At 33.5% G+C, this 18571-nt stretch overlaps 3 protein-coding genes across 4 annotated transcripts; 1 reads left to right on the plus strand and 2 right to left on the minus strand.

The window, feature by feature from the left end:
- Window positions 1-3340: 3340 nt before the first annotated feature.
- LOC120270588 (MAP7 domain-containing protein 2) lies at window positions 3341-4094 on the minus strand. The gene has a single exon (XM_039277645.1). The coding sequence runs from the start codon at window positions 4073-4075 to the stop codon at window positions 3488-3490; it is 588 nt and encodes a 195-aa protein (XP_039133579.1). The 5' UTR covers window positions 4076-4094; the 3' UTR covers window positions 3341-3487.
- A 502-nt stretch (window positions 4095-4596) lies between these two features.
- LOC120270880 (pentatricopeptide repeat-containing protein At5g13270, chloroplastic) lies at window positions 4597-6985 on the plus strand. The gene has a single exon (XM_039277954.1). It carries the CDS (start codon window positions 4605-4607, stop codon window positions 6900-6902), a length of 2298 nt encoding a protein of 765 aa, XP_039133888.1. The 5' UTR covers window positions 4597-4604; the 3' UTR covers window positions 6903-6985.
- A 136-nt stretch (window positions 6986-7121) lies between these two features.
- Window positions 7122-9526, minus strand: LOC120270881 (N-alpha-acetyltransferase MAK3). 2 transcript variants are annotated; one of them, XM_039277956.1, is made up of 4 exons: window positions 9369-9482; window positions 9060-9180; window positions 8090-8145; window positions 7122-7536 (listed from the first exon to the last, which is right to left on the minus strand). In XM_039277956.1, exons 1-4 carry the CDS (start codon window positions 9477-9479, stop codon window positions 7303-7305), a joined length of 522 nt encoding a protein of 173 aa, XP_039133890.1. In that variant the 5' UTR covers window positions 9480-9482; the 3' UTR covers window positions 7122-7302. The 2 variants fall into 2 exon arrangements, with proteins under 2 accessions (XP_039133890.1, XP_039133889.1); XM_039277955.1 differs by having other exon boundaries at window positions 7126-7536; window positions 9304-9526.
- Window positions 9527-18571: the final 9045 nt, after the last annotated feature.

Below are 18571 nucleotides of genomic sequence, written 5' to 3' on the forward strand. Positions count from 1 at the left end.
TATGCATTAATTTTCATTTTTATGGGTGAGAATATATATTCTTGGCATCATAGCTAAATGTTGTATGCTGTAACTGATGGTTTTTCTTGAGTTTTATGGAAGTTGAATTCAAGTGTAGAGATATAAGAGTTTTCTTGTTGGAAGCATAATCATGCTGTTCATTTTAATATTTTTTGATGGAAATGGCTGACACATGCTTCTATTTTCATGGCAAATGCTTTGAATTTTCACAGAATGTTGTTATGGATGTTTTATCTCTAAATTGAGTTTTTGGATTGTAATTTAAATGTGAAGGAAGAGAGTCTTCTTGTATAAATTGTAATCATGCTTTTCATTCTAATTTTCAATGATGAAATTGACTCAAAAAAACCATAGGCATGCATTGTAATTGCTATATGTGAAAGTGTACATGCTTTCTATTATAGTAGAATATTGTTGTGGATCATCTTGGGATTGAGTTCTATGGGAGTTGAATCTACGGGCCGAAATATGAAAGGTTTATGATTTATAATGTTGGGTTTGTGATTTTTAACAAGTTTCTGTAGCCTATTGAATCCATTTGCAAGTCCATTTTTGCAGTTTCTAATACTATGGGAATTCTGGCTACAGATCTTTGATATTTTCCTTCATTTGTTTGTGATATATTGATATTAGAAGCTTGTATCACTTCAATGAAACAATTTTCATTAGAAGTCTTTGAATCATGATATGTTTATTTGCTCTGATGGAATTGACACACATAGCTCTAATTTTTCATTATCATATTGGAAAATTTATATGCTTAGGATTCTCTTAGAATGTTGGCATGGATGTTTTATATCAAGATTGGGTATGATAAGGTAGATAAATAAGTGCTATTTTTGTTAAAATCACAATTGTGCTATTTTTGAGAATTATGGCAAAATGCTGTTGAAGATGTTTTACAGTAAGATTTTGTAGTATGGAACATAAATTAAAAGGGTTGAGATATGAGTGTCTTTTTGCTGCAAGCATGATTATTTTGTTTTTATTAATTTGTTCTGATTGTTGTATGTGCAAACTTATCTCAAAATTGAGTTTGTGTTTGTGTTTTAGAGTTAGATAAAGGTGTTATTCTTCTAATCTCTCATATTCAACAGTTTTATTTTAGAGATCAATAAAATTGTAATCATAATTTTGGGAAGGGAAAAATTTTGAATTCCATCTAAATAATTGTTAAGCGCTTATTATGGGCAAAAAATAATTAATTATGGTTTATATGCATATTCCTGTGGTTGTGGTTGAAAGAACAAGTGTATATGAAGGGGTACACTGAAAGGAAATTTATTCAGGATATCAACATAATTCCAATTTATTCAGCAAAGTTCACAACTGTAATCTTCACGTATTAATATATAATAAAAAAAGGGTTTGAAATTTTATAAGGGCAAATTTGATGAGTCACTTTATATTTCATATATATATATATATATATATAGCTCAATAAAATCCCCAATAATATTACAGTTTTTCCCAAGGTTAGATACCAATTGTAATTCAGTAAAACAAACGTTTATAACACTTTGTTCATAAAAAATAAAATAAAATTTGGAGTCTTTCCATGCTTATGAATGCCATTATAATAAGAAAAACTTGAATATCATTTTATAATACAATCATGTAAAAAGATATTTCATATTTCATAATATCACGCACAAGATATAATACTGACCATATGTAATAGATAGTAATAGACAAGTGGTAGTGTGATTGACTCTTATGTATAAAATTGAAAATTAAACACCCTTTCAAAGTATGGATAAGGATAAAGATGGCTTGTTGACATTATAAAGGAAAAAAGGGGAAAAAAACATATAGAATACTTAGAATTAGTTAATACTTAAAGTATCATCCCTAATATAATCAATACATAATATAATTAGTAAATACTTAAAGTATTCTAAGATAAGTATCAACTTATCTTAGAATTAGTTAATACTTAAAGTATCATCCATAATATAATCAATACACGCTCTTTGTTAATATATTATAAGATAAGCATCAAAACATCTGCATCCGCTAAAATTCGGCTTTAGACATTGTACATGATACTATGAAAATCATTCAACAATGCAAATCAGCAGCTTAGTAACACTTTGAATAATTCCATTTCATTGACCAACATTCACCATGCTATAATGGCCATTAATCACAGAATTAATTCATATATTGGGACAAAAATCTTAGCGGAGATGAGACTGTAAGAACTATAAGAAAATTGGCACAAAAGAAGAAAGTTTCATTGACAACAAGCCTAAAATTGAAATGGAACAACAAACTCAGTACTGACAAGGCTCTGTAAAATCAAAAGCAAGACCAATCTCAGTATTAGTATAACTCTCTGAAATCAGATGTATAAAGGTCATATACACAAGTTCAGTTGTATGACAAAAATTACTGCTTCATTTGAACTTAAAGCTAAATTTGAAAAGAGCAATCTCATTATCAGCAAGGCTCACTGAAATCAAACACACAAGCGCACTTGTATGACAAATATTACAGCGAGACGATACAATTAAACTCAATGAAATGAGAAGACTTATTTGGTGGAAAAAAAGAGGGTCATCAAAATATACCTTCACAAGACCCTAACTTTTTGTGCCAGATTAATTGCAACATCAGCATCTTTGATGGTCATCTTGTCGATATAAAACAATGAAAACTCCAAATCTTAAAAGTTAAAACTAGATCAATTGAGTATGCAGTGCATTCAGAGTAAGTCGATGAAGTCAAAAGAACAATACTTCTATCATACAATTTACTCCCAATTGTTTTCACAGTATTCTACACATTCAACCAAACACAAAGAACAGAATTTCCTTCTCTGCTTCAGTTCTAATTTCTAGCCATTCAGAGAAAGTAGACAAAATAAAAACGAAACAATACTTTTATCATTCTATTTATTCTCATTTGTTTTAGTATCATTCACACATTCAAGCAAACACATAATACAATAACCTTTTCCAATTTCATATTTAATTGAATTGCATTCAGAGAATGTAGATGCAACAAAAAGAAGGACGATACCGTTTTCATTCTATTAACTGCTTCACTCTCATTTGCTTTAGTATCATACTATACATTCAACAAAACAAAAAGAATAGAACTTCCTTCTCTGTTTCATCTCTAACAATAATTTGAAGATTTACATATTTACCTTGAAAGTGATTAAAGATTCATTGCATCCCAAAAAACTTCAAACCACAAATGCATCAAAAGCATAGAAATACACAATCAAATACATCAAATACCTTGAAAAAAAAACACAAAATTTAGCAAGTTATATCTCTCTCTATGAGCTAGATATGAACCACAAGTCAAGTTCTTCAAAAAGCTCAGATTTTTAATTTCAAAATTCTCATAAAAAGATAACAGCTTTGGTATCTAAATCCATAAACATACAAAATCAAAGACAAAAAGATAATAAAGTGGTCACATGATTCACCTGAGAAAAAAAAAGCTGCAATTTTTAGGCATTGTTCTTCTTCTTGTTGGCATTCTTATCAAGGATCTCATCAGGCACAACCTTCAACAGCTTCTTCTGTTTGGATTTCGCGATCTTCTTCAGCGTTTTAGGGTTGGTGATCTTCTGAAGCTTTGTCCCCGTCCTCAAAATGTTCTCCTGCTTCTTCTTCTCTCTTTCCTCTCTCTTCTTTCTCTTCTCGACCTTGTTCAGCCGTATCTCCTCCTTGAGCTCATTCATCCTCTCCTTATAAGCTCTCTTCATCTCCTTCTCCTTTGCGCGGAGCTCCATCGTTTTCCCACGGCGGGAGACCAGGGCAGCAGAGGCGCGCTGCGTCCGGGCCTGCTTCCACTTGCGGCCGGAGGCCTTTCCAGCAATGACGCCGTCGTAGGTAGGTCGGCCGAAGGCGGGCTTCTCGGGATCGGAGAGAGAGGGAAGCGCGGCGCGTTTAGCCGGCGGGGGCTCGGACATGGAGTCGAGTTCCATGGAATCACCACCATTGGATTGGGGCTCGGACGATTCCGATCTCTTCCGCTTGTTCTTCTGGCCGCCGAGGCCTTCGTCGAGGTATCGGAAGTCGAGGGTGCACGCCATTGCTAGGGTTTGTGAGCTTGATGAAATAGAGTTAGGGTTAGGGTTTGGGCTTTTATTGCTATGTTTCCGATTCTTTATCGGGTGCGGGTTTTGGTTCTGATGATCCAGATCCGATTAGCATCCGACCCGATAACTATTTATTGGAATTTTTTTTTTTTCTGTTTATTGATTAAATTAAACTTTCACCAAATAAATATAACTGGATCCATTTGGTTGATTATATTTAATAACTCAAAGTTGCTTGTTTGGCTTGGTTTATTAATAATTTAGATTATTAATTTTTTAAAAAATATCTATTCTATAATTCAAAAAAAAATATTTATCATAGGATAAATAAATAAATTATTATATACATACATATAATTTTATTTTATCATAAATGTTTTTTTTTAATTTTTCCGAGTATTATTACTTCACATAGTTATATATATAATATTTTATTTATTTATTTATTTATTTATTTGATGATAAAGGTCGGTGACCGTTTAAGTTCGTTAGTCCATTCGCGGGCTTTCTGTGGTTGTTGGCCATGGCTTCTCTTCTCTCAATCCCGCCATCAAACCCTAACCCTAACCCTAACCCTAACAAATCCAAACTTTTCACTAAAACCTCTTCTTCTTTCTCCTCTGCCAAGATCCCTTCTTGGATCTCTCTCAATCCCTCCATTGCAAGCAATCCAAGCCAAAATGGGCTCCTTGAGAACCTTCACCTTCTCTCACTCTCCAACCAAGGGAGGTTCCATGAAGCCAGAGACTTCCTCCAGTTCATGGACTCCTCCAACATCCCCATCAAATCCCGTTTCTTCAAGCCCCTCCTCCAAGCCTGTGGATTCTGGAACTCTATTGACACTGGGAGGCTTCTCCATAACCACATTATCAAGACCAATGGAAGGAGAAACCCAGATGGGTTTCTTGGCAACTGCCTTATCCGAATGTATATGGATTGCTCTTGTTTTGATGATGCTCGGAAGGTGCTTGATAAAATGCCTGATAAGAGCCTGAATAGTTGGGGCATCATGGTGTCCAATTATGCTAACTTCGGGCTCTTTCAAGAGGCTATTGATATTGTGTCCGAGATGAGGTTGGCTGGTTTTGTTCCTGATTGTGTGGTTTTCGCCAGTTTGCTACAGGCTTGCTCGAGTCCTTCGGAGCTTGAGATTTGTAAACAAGTGCATTCGTATGTGATTAGAGCTGGTTTCGTTCCTGATGCTTCAATTGATTATGAGCTCATTAGAGTATATGCTGAATGTGGGTGTTTGGAGAGTAGTGTGCTTCTTTTTGATCGAATGCCGGCGAGGGATGCTGCATCCTGCACTAATTTGATGGTTGGTTACACTAGAGCAGGGAAACAAGTTGAGGCATTGGCTGTGTTTGAAAGGATGATGAGGGAAGGTGTTGAATTGGATCAGTTTGTGTTTTCAATTGCATTAAAGGCATGCTCATGTTTAGAGGACAGGAAAGCGGGAACGCAGATTCATGCATTCATAGTGAAGTTAGGACTGGATTCCGATGTTTCTTCTGGTCCTCCAATTGTGGACTTCTATGCCAAGTTTGGGGATATGGTTCGGGCTCGTCTTGCCTTTGATAAAATTTTGCAACCTAACGATGTTGCTTGGAGTGCTATAATATCTGCTTATTGTCAATTCAGTATGTTTGAGGATTGCTTGAAGATGTTCGGACATTCGAGAAAAAGAGACATGGCTATGAATCCGTCAATATATACTAACCTTTTTCAAGTTTCTGCATCCCTTGCTGATACTAATTCTGGTACTCAGTTGCATGCTGATGCAATTAAGAGAGGGCTTGTTTCCATGCTCTATGGAGAGAGCGCATTGGTTACAATGTACTCAAGATTGGGTGACCTAGAATACGCACGCAGGGCATTTGAGCTCATAGCTAAGCCTGATACTGTCTCTTGGACTGCTCTAATTACAGGCTGTGCTTATCATGGGCAGGCATTGGAAGCCTTGAGACTTTTCAAGAAGATGATAAGCTGTGGTGTCAAGCCAAATGCGATTACATTTATTGGCATTTTGACAGCATATAGCCATTCAGGGTTAGTATTGGAGGCAACAGAGTGTTTGGACACAATGAACTCTGTTTATGGGGTCAAACCGACCAATGATCACTACAATTCTATGATCGATGTTTACTGCCGTGCAGGCCAATTAGAAAAAGCATTTTCATTAATCAAATCAGGTTTGTTTGAGCCTGATGCATTGAGTTGGAAAATTATGCTAGGTGGGTGCGCTACTCATGGAAATGCAGATTTAGGAAAGATTGCTGGTGAGAATTTTCTGATGATGGAACCGAATGATTCTGCGGGTTATGTTCTGATGTTTAACATGTATGCTTCAGCAGAAAAATGGGCAGAAGCAGCACTGGTCAGAAAGACGATGAATGAAAGAGGAATCAGAAAGGAGGTGAGCTGCAGTTGGATTAGAGTTGAAGGCAAGTTGCACAGATTCATTGTGGGAGATCGGCATCACTCCATGACTGAACAAATCTACTCTAAACTGGATGAATTGGAAAGTTCAGTTAGACAATGTCGACAAGTTCATACAAGAGATGAAAGGTCAAATAGTGTGCATGAGGAAAGAGGGGAACAGCTTCTTGATCACAGTGAGCGGCTGGCAATTGCGTTCGGGCTTATATCAATGCCTGGTAATCACCCTATCTTGATCTTCAAGAATCTTCGTGTTTGTGGTGATTGCCATTGGTTTACAAAAGCAGTTTCCAGTATCACTAGGCGGGAAATTGTCGTCAGGGATTCAAGCAGATTTCATCACTTCAAAGATGGGAATTGTTCCTGCAATGACTATTGGTGACCAACAATGTTATGTTGCTGTGTTGATATCAGCACTCATTTCTACTGTAAAAAATGTGTGACAGAAGAAATGATACAAGTTATTAATAAAAATGGGAAAGGAGAACAAGAAAATATTTGGCATTGACACCATAAACAAGTGAAACATGCCAACTTTGCAGTTCAATCACATATTAGATATCTCACTTTGCCCAAAAGGGAAGAAATTTTTTGATTCACATAAAGAGATCCTCCTGTAATACATAAATTTAACATCTTTCCACTATCAGACGCATGGCAGAATGCAGCAAGAGACAGTAGTTTCTGAAGTTTTTAACAAAAATGTTACATTGATGATAAACTATTCTGAATTTAAGACAATGCTGTAAATTTCATAGTACAATGTTGAAGGAACCACAATTTCACTGAACATTGTGATGAAGCTCAGAGTATACATCTTGTGGGTGATCAGAATGATTATGGCTTTCATTACTGTTTATAGATAAGAGAGGATCGGGGCGAGGGAACAATAGCTTCAGACGGAAAGCATCGACTCCATTCAGGTAGTATCGAAACAATCTCTTCGACCTTATAAATCCCAGACGACCATACAAAGCAAGGGCTCCCTTGTTTGTGACTTCAGCTTCTAGTGTCACCTGCAGAAAAAGATACAATATTTTACAGGGCACCTTCACAATAGCATTCTTTTCTGTTGTTTTTCAACGACACTATTTGCAGGGGCACAAAATGAAGACAATTGTCAATTATAAACTGAGTAGAAGTATATGCATAATTCCAATCACAAAAGGGTCATGCATGCCGAAACTACTGCAAATAGACCATTTGCTAATTTCTTCCTCTATGCACCGCTATGTTGTGAATATATATGTTTCATGTTGAAATTCTCAACTTATTAAAACAGAGACTAGATAGTTTGGATTCAGGCCTTAACTGTCATTAAAAGCACAGCCAAAAGCCTGGCTGTAAATAACAGAATACAAGAAAGCAAACTGATGAGATATATCAGATACCGTTTACACACGACATACATGGAGGTTTGTAAATTTTCTAGGTTAAAGAAAAACAAGTCTAGGATGATGAAATCGATGCATGATTGTTTGGTAGGTTCATCTTTTTAAGAGAAACAAAAGAGAAGATAGGACACAAACCATTACGGACAGCACAAAAATCATATACACAGAAAGTTACCTCATCGCAACCAGATTCCATCATCACCTGGATAGATCTAGTAACTAGCTCAGTAGCTGCAACATATGAAACCTATGTCATACTTTAAAAAATTCCAAAGTTAACAAAGCTAAAGAAATGCCACAGATACACAATAAATCTCAAAAGTAAACATACAAAGAATTTCAAGTCTAGATTACTTAGTGAGACATCATTTTATCTTGTTAGAAGAACAAAACCGAATTTCATAACTTCATAAACAACCAAATAATTTGAAAGCTAATTATATACTACCAAAATTCAATACCATCAAAGTGAACCACATACAATCATCCATCACTCAGTTATATTCTGGTGATTAATTAATTAAGTATACAATTTTAGGATGAAAAGTAGGTAATAATTTTTCTCAATAATTTCTCTTGCACCTCAACCAAGTAAATTTTCACAAAATACCTCTAATGGAATCAAAGCCACAAATAGCATGGGCAATCAACATTAAAACACTCAAAGCCAAGAAATACAATAACATCATAAACAACTATCCAGAGTTGATATCTGTTTATACACTACAAATGCAGGCATCCAACACAAAATACTGATTAGGAAATTTCTGAAAAAAAAAAAAATCAAATTTTGATGATATTGAAATGAAATACTCTTAAGCTTAATTCAGTGACATTCTGAAATGCAGTTAAAGGAAGTGATTATTAAAGAATACAAACTCAGTATGAAAAGGAAGTGATAATTTTTCTCAACAATCTCTCTTTACTGGTATCAAACCTACAAATAATTTTAACATAGTGATCAACATAAAACACCAAAAAAAGATTTTTTTTTTTCTTTTTCAATTCTTATTTGTCAACAAAATCATCAGACAAAACTAGAGCACAAATCCAATTCATCCATTAAAATTGCTCCTTCCCCATTCAAATCACAACAAAACAAATAAAAAAATAAAAAAAATAAAAGCCAAAGATTTGAACTTTACCAATGCCTCGGCCTCGATAAGGTTTGATGACAACCAGCATAGCAATGTAGCCTCTGAACGTGTTCCGGTGCTCGCCCATCTTGCACACCACCGTCCCCACGCACTTCCCCTTATGGAAAGCCTTCAATAACACCATCAAACCAAGCAATCAATCCCAACCCCATCAAGATAAAAACAAAACCCTAGAAATAGAAATAGAGATCCAGAGAGAGAGAGAGAGAGAGAAAAAGAAAAAGAGGGATACGAGAAAGGAAAGATTAGGCCAGAGGTAGACGAAGTAGCGGTAGGTGAAGATGGAGTAGGGCTCACTGAGCTCGTCGTCGACGAGCCCCATGATGAGTGGGAGGTGGTGCTCGCCGCCATAGTTAACGTACTCGATCTCCGCTGGTGAGAATACCGCCGCTTCCGCTCCTCCACCATCCTCCCTCTTCTCCATCTCTCTCTCTCCCTCTCTCTCTCGCTCGCGTTCTTTGCGGTTGTGGGCCTTTGTGTAGCCCATGGTTGTTGGGAATTATTGGGCCGGGCCAATCTTTTTTGATCCGGCCCAAAACAAGGTGAAATTCACCATTGTCCCTGATGATCCATGTCCAAGTATTTATTTTGGTCCTCAAACCATAAAAATTTGTTCACTTTTCAGTGGCTTTTAAATATTACAAAAAAAAAATATTTACTAAACTACGCATGTTTGGGATTATTTACCAAAATAAATAGGTTGGTGAAAAACGGTAAAACTTTCCCCGTTTTCAGTTTTTTTTTATTTTAAAATATAGAAAACGGGAGAGCTTCTCCCGTTTTCATAATTTTTTTAAATTTTTTTAATAAATAAAAAAATGAAAAAAAGGGAGACCCTGTTTTTCTAAAAAAACTCATGTAGCTACTGTTAGGTTTTTAAAAAGTATTCTTTTTATATAATTAATTTTTTAATTAAAAAATAATTGTTGATATATATATATATATATATATTAACCTTTTATTTTAAAAAAAATTACGGATCTAAAAAAATATTAGAAATAAAACTGTCAAAGTTGCACCGGTGATTAATTAATACAAAATAGGATGGTTAAATCTACAATGGTAAGTAGTTAGTACAAAGTAGGACGGTCAAACCTACACCGTTAGTAATTAATTAGCACAAAGTAGGACTGTCAAATCTGCATCGGTTAATAATTACCACAAAGTAGGACAATGAAAAGTGCACCGGTCAGTACTTAGCACAAAGTAGGTCGGTTAAACCTGCACCGGTCAGTAATTGGTATAAAGTAGTTTGGTCAAACTTGTATCGGTAATTAATTAGGACAAAGTAAGACGGTCAAACCTGCACCTGTCAGTGATTAGCACAAAGTACGTTAGTCAAACCTGCACCGGTCAGTAATTAGTTCAAAGTAAGTTGGTCAAACTTACACCGATCAGTAATTAGCACAAAGTAGGATAGTCAAACTTATACCTGTCAGTAATTAGTACAGAGTATGTCGGTCAAACCTGCACCGGTCAGTAATTAACACAAAGTAAGATGGTCAAACCTGCACCGATCAGTACTTAGCACAAAGTAGGCTCAAGAAAACTCGCGATCGGTCAAGAATTAGTACAAAGTAGGTCACTCAAACCTCCACCAGTTAGTAATTAGTATAAAGTAGATCGGTTAAAGCTACACTGGTCAGTGATTAGCACAAAGTACGCCGGTCAAACCTGCACCACTTAGTGATTTGCACAAAATAGGACAGTCAAACCTGCACCAGTTAGCACAAAGTACGCTAGTCAAACCTGCACCACTCAGTGATTGGGACAAAGTAGGACAGTCAAACCTACACCAGTCAGCACAAAAATACGCCGGTCAAACCTGCACCGCTCAGTGATTAGGACAAAGTATGACAGTCAATTAAACCTGCACCAATCAGTACTTAGCATAAAATAGGTTGGTCAAACCTGCACCAATCAGTAATTGGGACGGTCAAACCTGCAATGTTCATAAATGAAATTTTCAAAATTCGAGCTCTTTATATAAACCAACATTAGTAGCATATTTTCACTCTTGCACACTATTTACTCACTCACTCACCCATACTTCTTCTTCTTGTCTTCAACAATGGCAAAGACTTCACTTGTATTGGTTTACAATGGTTCAATCATTGCTAGTGAAGACACAATTATATTTTCGTCGGAGGATCAATCATATTTTTATGTCAAAGACAACATCTCTTACGAAAATTTAAAGAGATTCATTGAAGAAAGCATTGAGATTGCTGACAACCAAGGAGTTTTATGTATCAAATACCAGCTCCCAATTTCTTCAAGATCCGGTAAGATTTGCTATCGGTCATTCAAATTGCGTAATGACCGAGATGTTCGGATGATGTTCGATTGCCACAAAAGAAATCCAGATATTGGCATTATTGAATTGTACGTGGAGTTCAGCACTGCAACTTTCGAGGGTGCTCCTTGCCAACAACAAACCGCCCCAGATGACGAAGTTTAACGCAATTTGAGACGGGAGAGGATTTCATCACCATTCAAGTCAATGAACCTAAACGACTCTCTACGGAGTGGAGGACATAAGATGATCCACCACCCAATAATTATTTTACTAATTCACAACATTTACAAGGCGGAACAAGTTCTTTTCATGATACCCAAGAAACCGAATTCGGTCAGTATGGCCGATCCAGTGGAGACGATGTGGATGACGATGGTGACAGCTTTGGGGAAGACACTGAAGCAAGTGTTGATGACATTCAGTTAGAAGAATGCAATCTTGAAGACGTTCCAATGACCGGCCATAATTTTATGATGGCACCAATGGAGCCTCTAGCACATATGCGGACCCTTGATTTGGAAGCAATGTCCGCACAAGAATTTCCGGAGTACCCTTTATTGTATACCGACACATTAAGTGGAGCAACGACAAATGGAGATCTTCATGTAGGCATGAGGTTTCGAAGCAAAGATGATGCTGTGACCGCAATTAAGCATTACTGCTTACTTAAATCTGTCGAATACAAAGCTATTGAGTCTAATCCGACTCGATACTCCGGTAAATGTAAGTCATATGGCGATGGGTGCAATTGGACGGTTCGCGCATCCTACAGCAAACGAAGACAGCTTTGGGAAATTACAAAGTACACTGGGCCTCACACGTGTTCATCAGCAATGATCTTGCAAGATCATTTGAAGCTGGATTCAAACGTGATTGTTGTCTCACCGCATGTAAGGTGGAATGTGTGCCCTTCAGTCCGCCATCTCTCCACTAATGCGCTCACAAGAGCGGCATCAATTCGGAAATTAAGAATTTGAGCCGCATGATAGAACTCGGCTTCTCTTAAAAGGCCTATGATTTGTGGAGGAGGCTCTGCGATAGACACATGTCTACACCTAAGAACCCGATCAGGCTGTAGAAAGTTATAAATTAATCAATTTTATATTAAATGGAAAAATAAAATAGGTTGACTTGAAAAAAATATAAGACACGAAAAAATCATAAATCCGAACATATGCCATCGAAAAATTAAATATGATTGAAGAGTAAACCATAAACATTGGTGTGCTAATAATATACTAGGTTATCTAAATAAACATGCTTCAACCATAATATAATAATTATTAATACAATAAAAATTAACCTAATAATACACTAGGTTATCTAAAATAATGACTTAATACAATTATTAATAAAAAATAGCATAATAATATATTATGTTATCTAAATAAACATGCTTCAAGGTTAATATAACAATTATTAATAAAATAATTAATTATGACATAATAAAATTATTCATAAAACCTAATGATATAATACAATTATTAATAATAAACAAAATTACCTAAAAATGTAGTGGGTTATCAAATTAAACATGATTGGGGTGCTAATAAGATAAGTATTAATACGATTAATAATTATGACATAATATAATTATTAATATAAAATAAATAAAAAATAACCGAATAATATACTAAGTTATCTAAGTTATCTAAATAAACATTCTTCGAGGTTAATATAACAATTATTAATACAATAATTAATTATGATATAATAAAATTATTCATAAAACCTAATGACATAATACGATTATTAATAATAAAAAATTACCCTAAAAATATAGTGGGTTATCTAATTAAACATGGTTGGGTGCTAATAAGATAATTATTAATATGATTAATCATTAATATATAATAATGACTTAATACAATTATTAATAAAAAAAATAACCAAATAATATACTAGGTTATCTAAGTAAACATGCTTCTGCGTTATCTAATTAAACATGCTTCGGCCGCTAATAGGATGAAACTAATGTGTAATATAATTATGACATAAAAAATTATTATGTGAAACTAATGTCTTAATATAATTATTAATAAATAATTAATTTCAACGTTATCTAAGTATACAAAAATATTATCTTTTCCGACAAAATGGATGAAATGTGATCACTCTGTAATCTTAAGAAAATTATCAACAGAAATCCCGTACACATGTAAGTAGAGAACACCCGCACAATTAGAACTTGAAATAAGATTAAAATAGGAAAAAATGAGAATGGAGGGGGAGATAGTATGAAGTGGGAAGTGGGTATTATATAAGAAAAAATAATAATAAAATAATTCAACGGATAAATTTATATCCGTTACTAAAGTGGCTATTACTCTGTGTTGTTTTTTTGCTTTTTAATAAAAGCATTGGTGAAGAAGCCAAGGAGTACCAACGGCCTTTAGGTTAATTGGTATCGGGTCCCTTGAGTAGGGCGTTCGTTTCGGAGAGGACCCGGGATCGAACCTCATGTCCTACGCAAGGTGAGGGCACTTGAGTCGGCGTTAAGCCTTGCTTCCCACAAGTGCACGTCCATGGGGTTCTGGTGCCTGTCACCTTTCTTAAAAAAAGTGCCAAGAAGTGAAGAATATTTTAAAAAGTTAACAACAACCAAGGAGAGCATTATCCATTTGAGGTTTTTTTTTAAATTAAAAAAAAAAAAAAGAAAAAGGGGTTACTCTCTCGCTTTCATTTTTATTTATTAAAAAATTTTGAAAACGAGAGAGTTTCTCCCGTTTTCATAATTTTTTAATTAAAAAAATAAAAACAGAAGAAACTCGGGGAAAGTTTTACCGTTTTCCACCGACCTGTCGTAAATAATCCCAAACATGCTTAGTAAATATTTTTTTTTTGTAATATTAAAAAAAAAACCCTTTTCAGTATTATATCTTTTAAGTAATATAAATGACTTTTCTTTGTATTTATTCTCATCCTTTTGTGGTATCTCGAGAGAGATGAAAAAGGACCAAACAAATATATATATATATATATATATATTAGTTAGTGGATCGAAATACTACCTTTAAGTGTTCATGCTAAATTGAATATTTGGGTATAGTAAAAGAACCAATTATAGATTTTTAATGGGAGTGAAAATGAAAATAAAGTTGAGTGAATGTTTTGTTTTCAAAAGTTTATTGAAAAATATTAACTTTTGTTGTTGTTTTATTTTAAATTCACACATTTGTTCTAAAAGTTTTTTATTTTTTAGAAAAATAAAATGAAAAAAGTTACATTTGATACAAATAGTTGTAGGAATATGCACACAGTTTACATGTTTATTAGGTTTTTCTAATGCTGCCATAACTATGAAGAAAGATTTTAAAAAATAGTAAATTTGAAATATAAAAAATTAATCTCACATAAACAAGTAGATGATCCAAGCATATTAGTTATAAAGATAGATTTGCAAATATAAAATCTAAATAAATAATATTCATCGGTATACAATTTACAAACAAAATAAAAAGTATATATATATAAACTTTAAATAACTTTAAATATAATAATAAATAAATATACAATAACCATTTCAGGTGGACATATATCCTTATCAATTTGAATGCAGAAAAACCAACATTCTCAGAATAAATAATAAAAAAAAAAACCTTCGAGAAAACTACTTTTCATGACTTTTTCATACCTATGATTTTTAAAAAATTTAATTGCTAATATCTTCATACACAATAAAATTTTTAAATCTATTTTTAAAAGTAAAGAAAAGTTTCATTGTCATTTAACTAATTATAAATTTGACTAGTTAAATTTCTTTTTTTAAATTTTATTTTAAACTAACATTACTTGACATGATTGTTAAGATGTGAAAGTATTAGTAAAATCAGAACTGATTGATGACTAAGTTTGTGTACTTACAAATATAGATAATATTGAACTGCAAGCTAATTTATATTTTTCTATTTTTTTTCTCTTCAAACTAAAGACTTCAAACAATATATGTCACCATCTTTCTTTCTTTTTTTATAGTTAGAGAAGTGTAAAACCTAACCCTAACCCTAACCCTAACCCTAATAATACAAGTTGGAGGGAGAGTCATGAGATAATATCGAACTGCAAGCTAATTTATATTTTTCTATTTTTTTTTTCTCTTCAAACTAAAGACTACAAACAATATATGTCACAATCTTTGTTTTTTATAGTTAGAGAAGTGTAAAACCTAACACTAACCCTAACCTTAACCCTAACCCTAATAATACAAGTTGGAGGGAGAGTCATGGTCATGCATTCTCTTCTTCAAACTGCCATGCAAAGATGTACAAAACCTAGTCAACCATATATAACAAACCGCATCAACTTGACATTTTGGTGCAAGAAAAAAGAGGCTAGGTCAATTGATAATCCCCAAGGGCATGCCACTTTGACCCACAAAAAAGTATTAAGCAGACCATGCACCAAGATAAAAGATGGTTGTTTCTTGAATCAAACGTCCGTTTGGATGTTTCCATCATCTTGAAGCATATAGATTTTATTTGACTAATTAAGGTGCATGGTTGATCTTTTTAAGTTCCATTCATTCATTTATTGTTTTAAGTTTTTTTTTTCTTAACTGGTCTCCATTAATTAATTAATTAATTAATTTTATTTAATTTGAGATTATGAATGAGTTAAGGTGATGGTGTACGTGGCAAAAGGGCCTTCTCATTTGCTTTGGAAAAAGGTGATGGTGAATATGTGAGAGGAGAAAAAAAAGATGATTTATATAGCACTTTAAAAGATGGTCCCAAAGCACATTATTAGATTATTATATCTAATATTTACTTGTGTTTAGTTATGTGTAATTAATACATTTTATAAAATTAGTATTTGTAAATATATTTTTAAATCTATATATTTAATAAATTCTAATGTTATAAGCATGCGTGTGAAGGACCTATTTTAAATTAAATTAATTAATTTATTATAATATATTATTTTATTTTATTTTATTCCCATGTGTTTTCATCAATGATTTTCATTTTTAGATTGATCTTAGTATTTTAATCTTCTAATTGGTGTACACCCATTTAATTTGTAGATTATTGCGTGATATGCCTTTATTTATTTATTTATTTATTTATTTATTTAATGAAATCAGCTTTGTCATCTTTTATCAATGTGAAATGAACTAGAGAGGGAGAAGAATAACATATACATTTTGAGGATGCTATGATGAGTTAGAATGGATCAAGAAGTAGATATGATTTATAAATGGTTATTAATTAAGCAATTTGGTGCTTATCAACCCTAACTCAATCCACTTGCTTGCCTATTTATGATGCTTGGTGGTAAGTGGAGTCAAATCTAATGAAGTTGATCTCCTTTACTAGAACTATATAATCAAATCTAATGAAGTCTATATATTAATTCAAAGGTTTGATTTCCTTTGCCATTCAAACTTTGCAACACTAGTAATATGGTAACCTAGCTACTAATTAAGGACTCACACTTTCATGTAGTCTCTAATCAGACCTCATTTAATATTAATAAAGATTTTTCATAACTTAAGCTCTTTATTTAAAGACTAGTCATCCTCATAATGAATCACACCATGTGACTCTTATTTATTCATTTAAAAAGAAGAACTTGACTAAAACCTAACATGAATTCTCTAACTTTGTTGTCGTACTGATTATAATGGTACTATATATAAAGAAAATGATTTAATATAGAAATATAAAACAAAAAAATATCACGATCAACTTTTAGATGTAGTTGAGAATTATTATACTTTAAAACAAGGAGTTTTATTTGGAATAAACTAATATCACTTTTCATCAAACCAGACAATAATCTAAATCTATACTTTATATGAACTTAATTTGGCTTTTCTTAATGAACCTGCCTTCATTTGATTAATAACAAGGGTACATTTTGTTCATACTTGAAGAGAATGATGGTACCATTCACAACATGAGAATGTTTGAATAAAATGGAGGAGGGAGTTAGAGATGGTGGGCGTGCTTGCATGTGAAAGGATGAGGTCCACAAAAGAGTGAAAGTAAAGGTAGTTGGTGCATGTTCAATGCATTTGAATATGTTTTTAATATATATATATATATATATATATTCTTTTGTTATGAGCTTGACGGTGCCAAGCAGACAAAAGAGAACCACAAGTCCTTCATGAGAAAGAAACAAGAAAAGGGTGCATGGCATGTATCATTTGTTTCATTCCTCTAATTACTCAACGAAACAAACAATACTTGATTAACATTCACTTTAGCAAATGATAAGGAGTGGCGATCATGTGGTTTTCTTCTTTTAATTATAATTGTTAATTTCATTTCCAATATATATATACTTATATATCTTCTAATCAAGGATTTATTTGGAGTTGGATCAGTTCTAAAGTTTAGAGTAGACATCATGAAATCATTGAATAAGCTCTAAGTTAATCAAATGTTTGAACACTTGTCCAACCTTAAAGTTGATGAAATAATAATAATATTTTTATGCTTCACAGAAATAAATAATAAAAACAAAATAAAATAATGTATGAACATGCAAGCACTTCTATTTATCTTGCTATTTAAATAATTAGTCAAAAGAAGCATAGGCTCTTGCTGATCTATATATATATATATATATATATATAAAGAGACATAGAAAGAGAGAGTTAGGATGGTTTCTCATTGGACCATCCCCTTCCAAATTAATAGTTATATATGTTTGAGTAGTGCCTTAATAAAACACTTGAGATGAATTATAAAAAGTGAAAATTGCCAAAAACACCCTCTAAGTTTGTAATATTATCAAAAATACTCTGTTAGTTTTGCACTCCCCAAAAACCCTTTTTTTTTTTAATTCTATGTTTTTCAAACCCCCAAAGCATGTAACGGATGTCAACGGAGTGATTTTCAAATTTTATGGACGAAAATGCCCTTGTATGGGGAGTCAGTGGGCTGCCGTAATTTCGGTGATATGAGGAGGAAGTGGGGGGTTTTTCAGTAGGGGTAACCCCAAGAGAGGAATTCTTGGAGCCTTTTTACTTGTTTTTCTTAACTTTCGCGTCTTGAGTTTTTCCATTTCGAAAATTTGTTTCGAAGTTGTCTCTCAAAGCGTGACCTCTGTGATTCTGACTTTTCCCTTTCCACGGGTATCTCGAAGGAGAGTCCAGCATGAAGTAGTTGGCATTTCATCGGTTTCTGCATCTAAGGTATTGAGTATGGTTTTATGTTAAGCTATACATTACTGAAAAAGATTTTTCGGTTTA

The sequence above is a fragment of the Dioscorea cayenensis genome, chromosome 10, assembly GCF_009730915.1.
Source record: "Dioscorea cayenensis subsp. rotundata cultivar TDr96_F1 chromosome 10, TDr96_F1_v2_PseudoChromosome.rev07_lg8_w22 25.fasta, whole genome shotgun sequence".
Classification (NCBI taxonomy): Eukaryota; Viridiplantae; Streptophyta; class Magnoliopsida; order Dioscoreales; family Dioscoreaceae; genus Dioscorea; species Dioscorea cayenensis.

Bases quoted from the DNA above. Each gene is read 5' to 3' on its own strand.
- LOC120270588 (XM_039277645.1), bottom strand. From the start codon at position 4,075: ATGGCGTGCACCCTCGACTTCCGATACCTCGACGAAGGCCTCGGCGGC.
- LOC120270880 (XM_039277954.1), top strand. From the start codon at position 4,605: ATGGCTTCTCTTCTCTCAATCCCGCCATCAAACCCTAACCCTAACCCT.
- LOC120270881 (XM_039277955.1), bottom strand. From the start codon at position 9,495: ATGGAGAAGAGGGAGGATGGTGGAGGAGCGGAAGCGGCGGTATTCTCA. The intron at 8,146-9,059 runs GTAAAGTTCAAA...CATATGTTGCAG, and splicing joins TTATCGAGGCCGAGGCATTG to CTACTGAGCTAGTTACTAGA. The intron at 7,537-8,089 runs GTAACTTTCTGT...CTTTTTCTGCAG, and splicing joins TGGAATCTGGTTGCGATGAG to GTGACACTAGAAGCTGAAGT.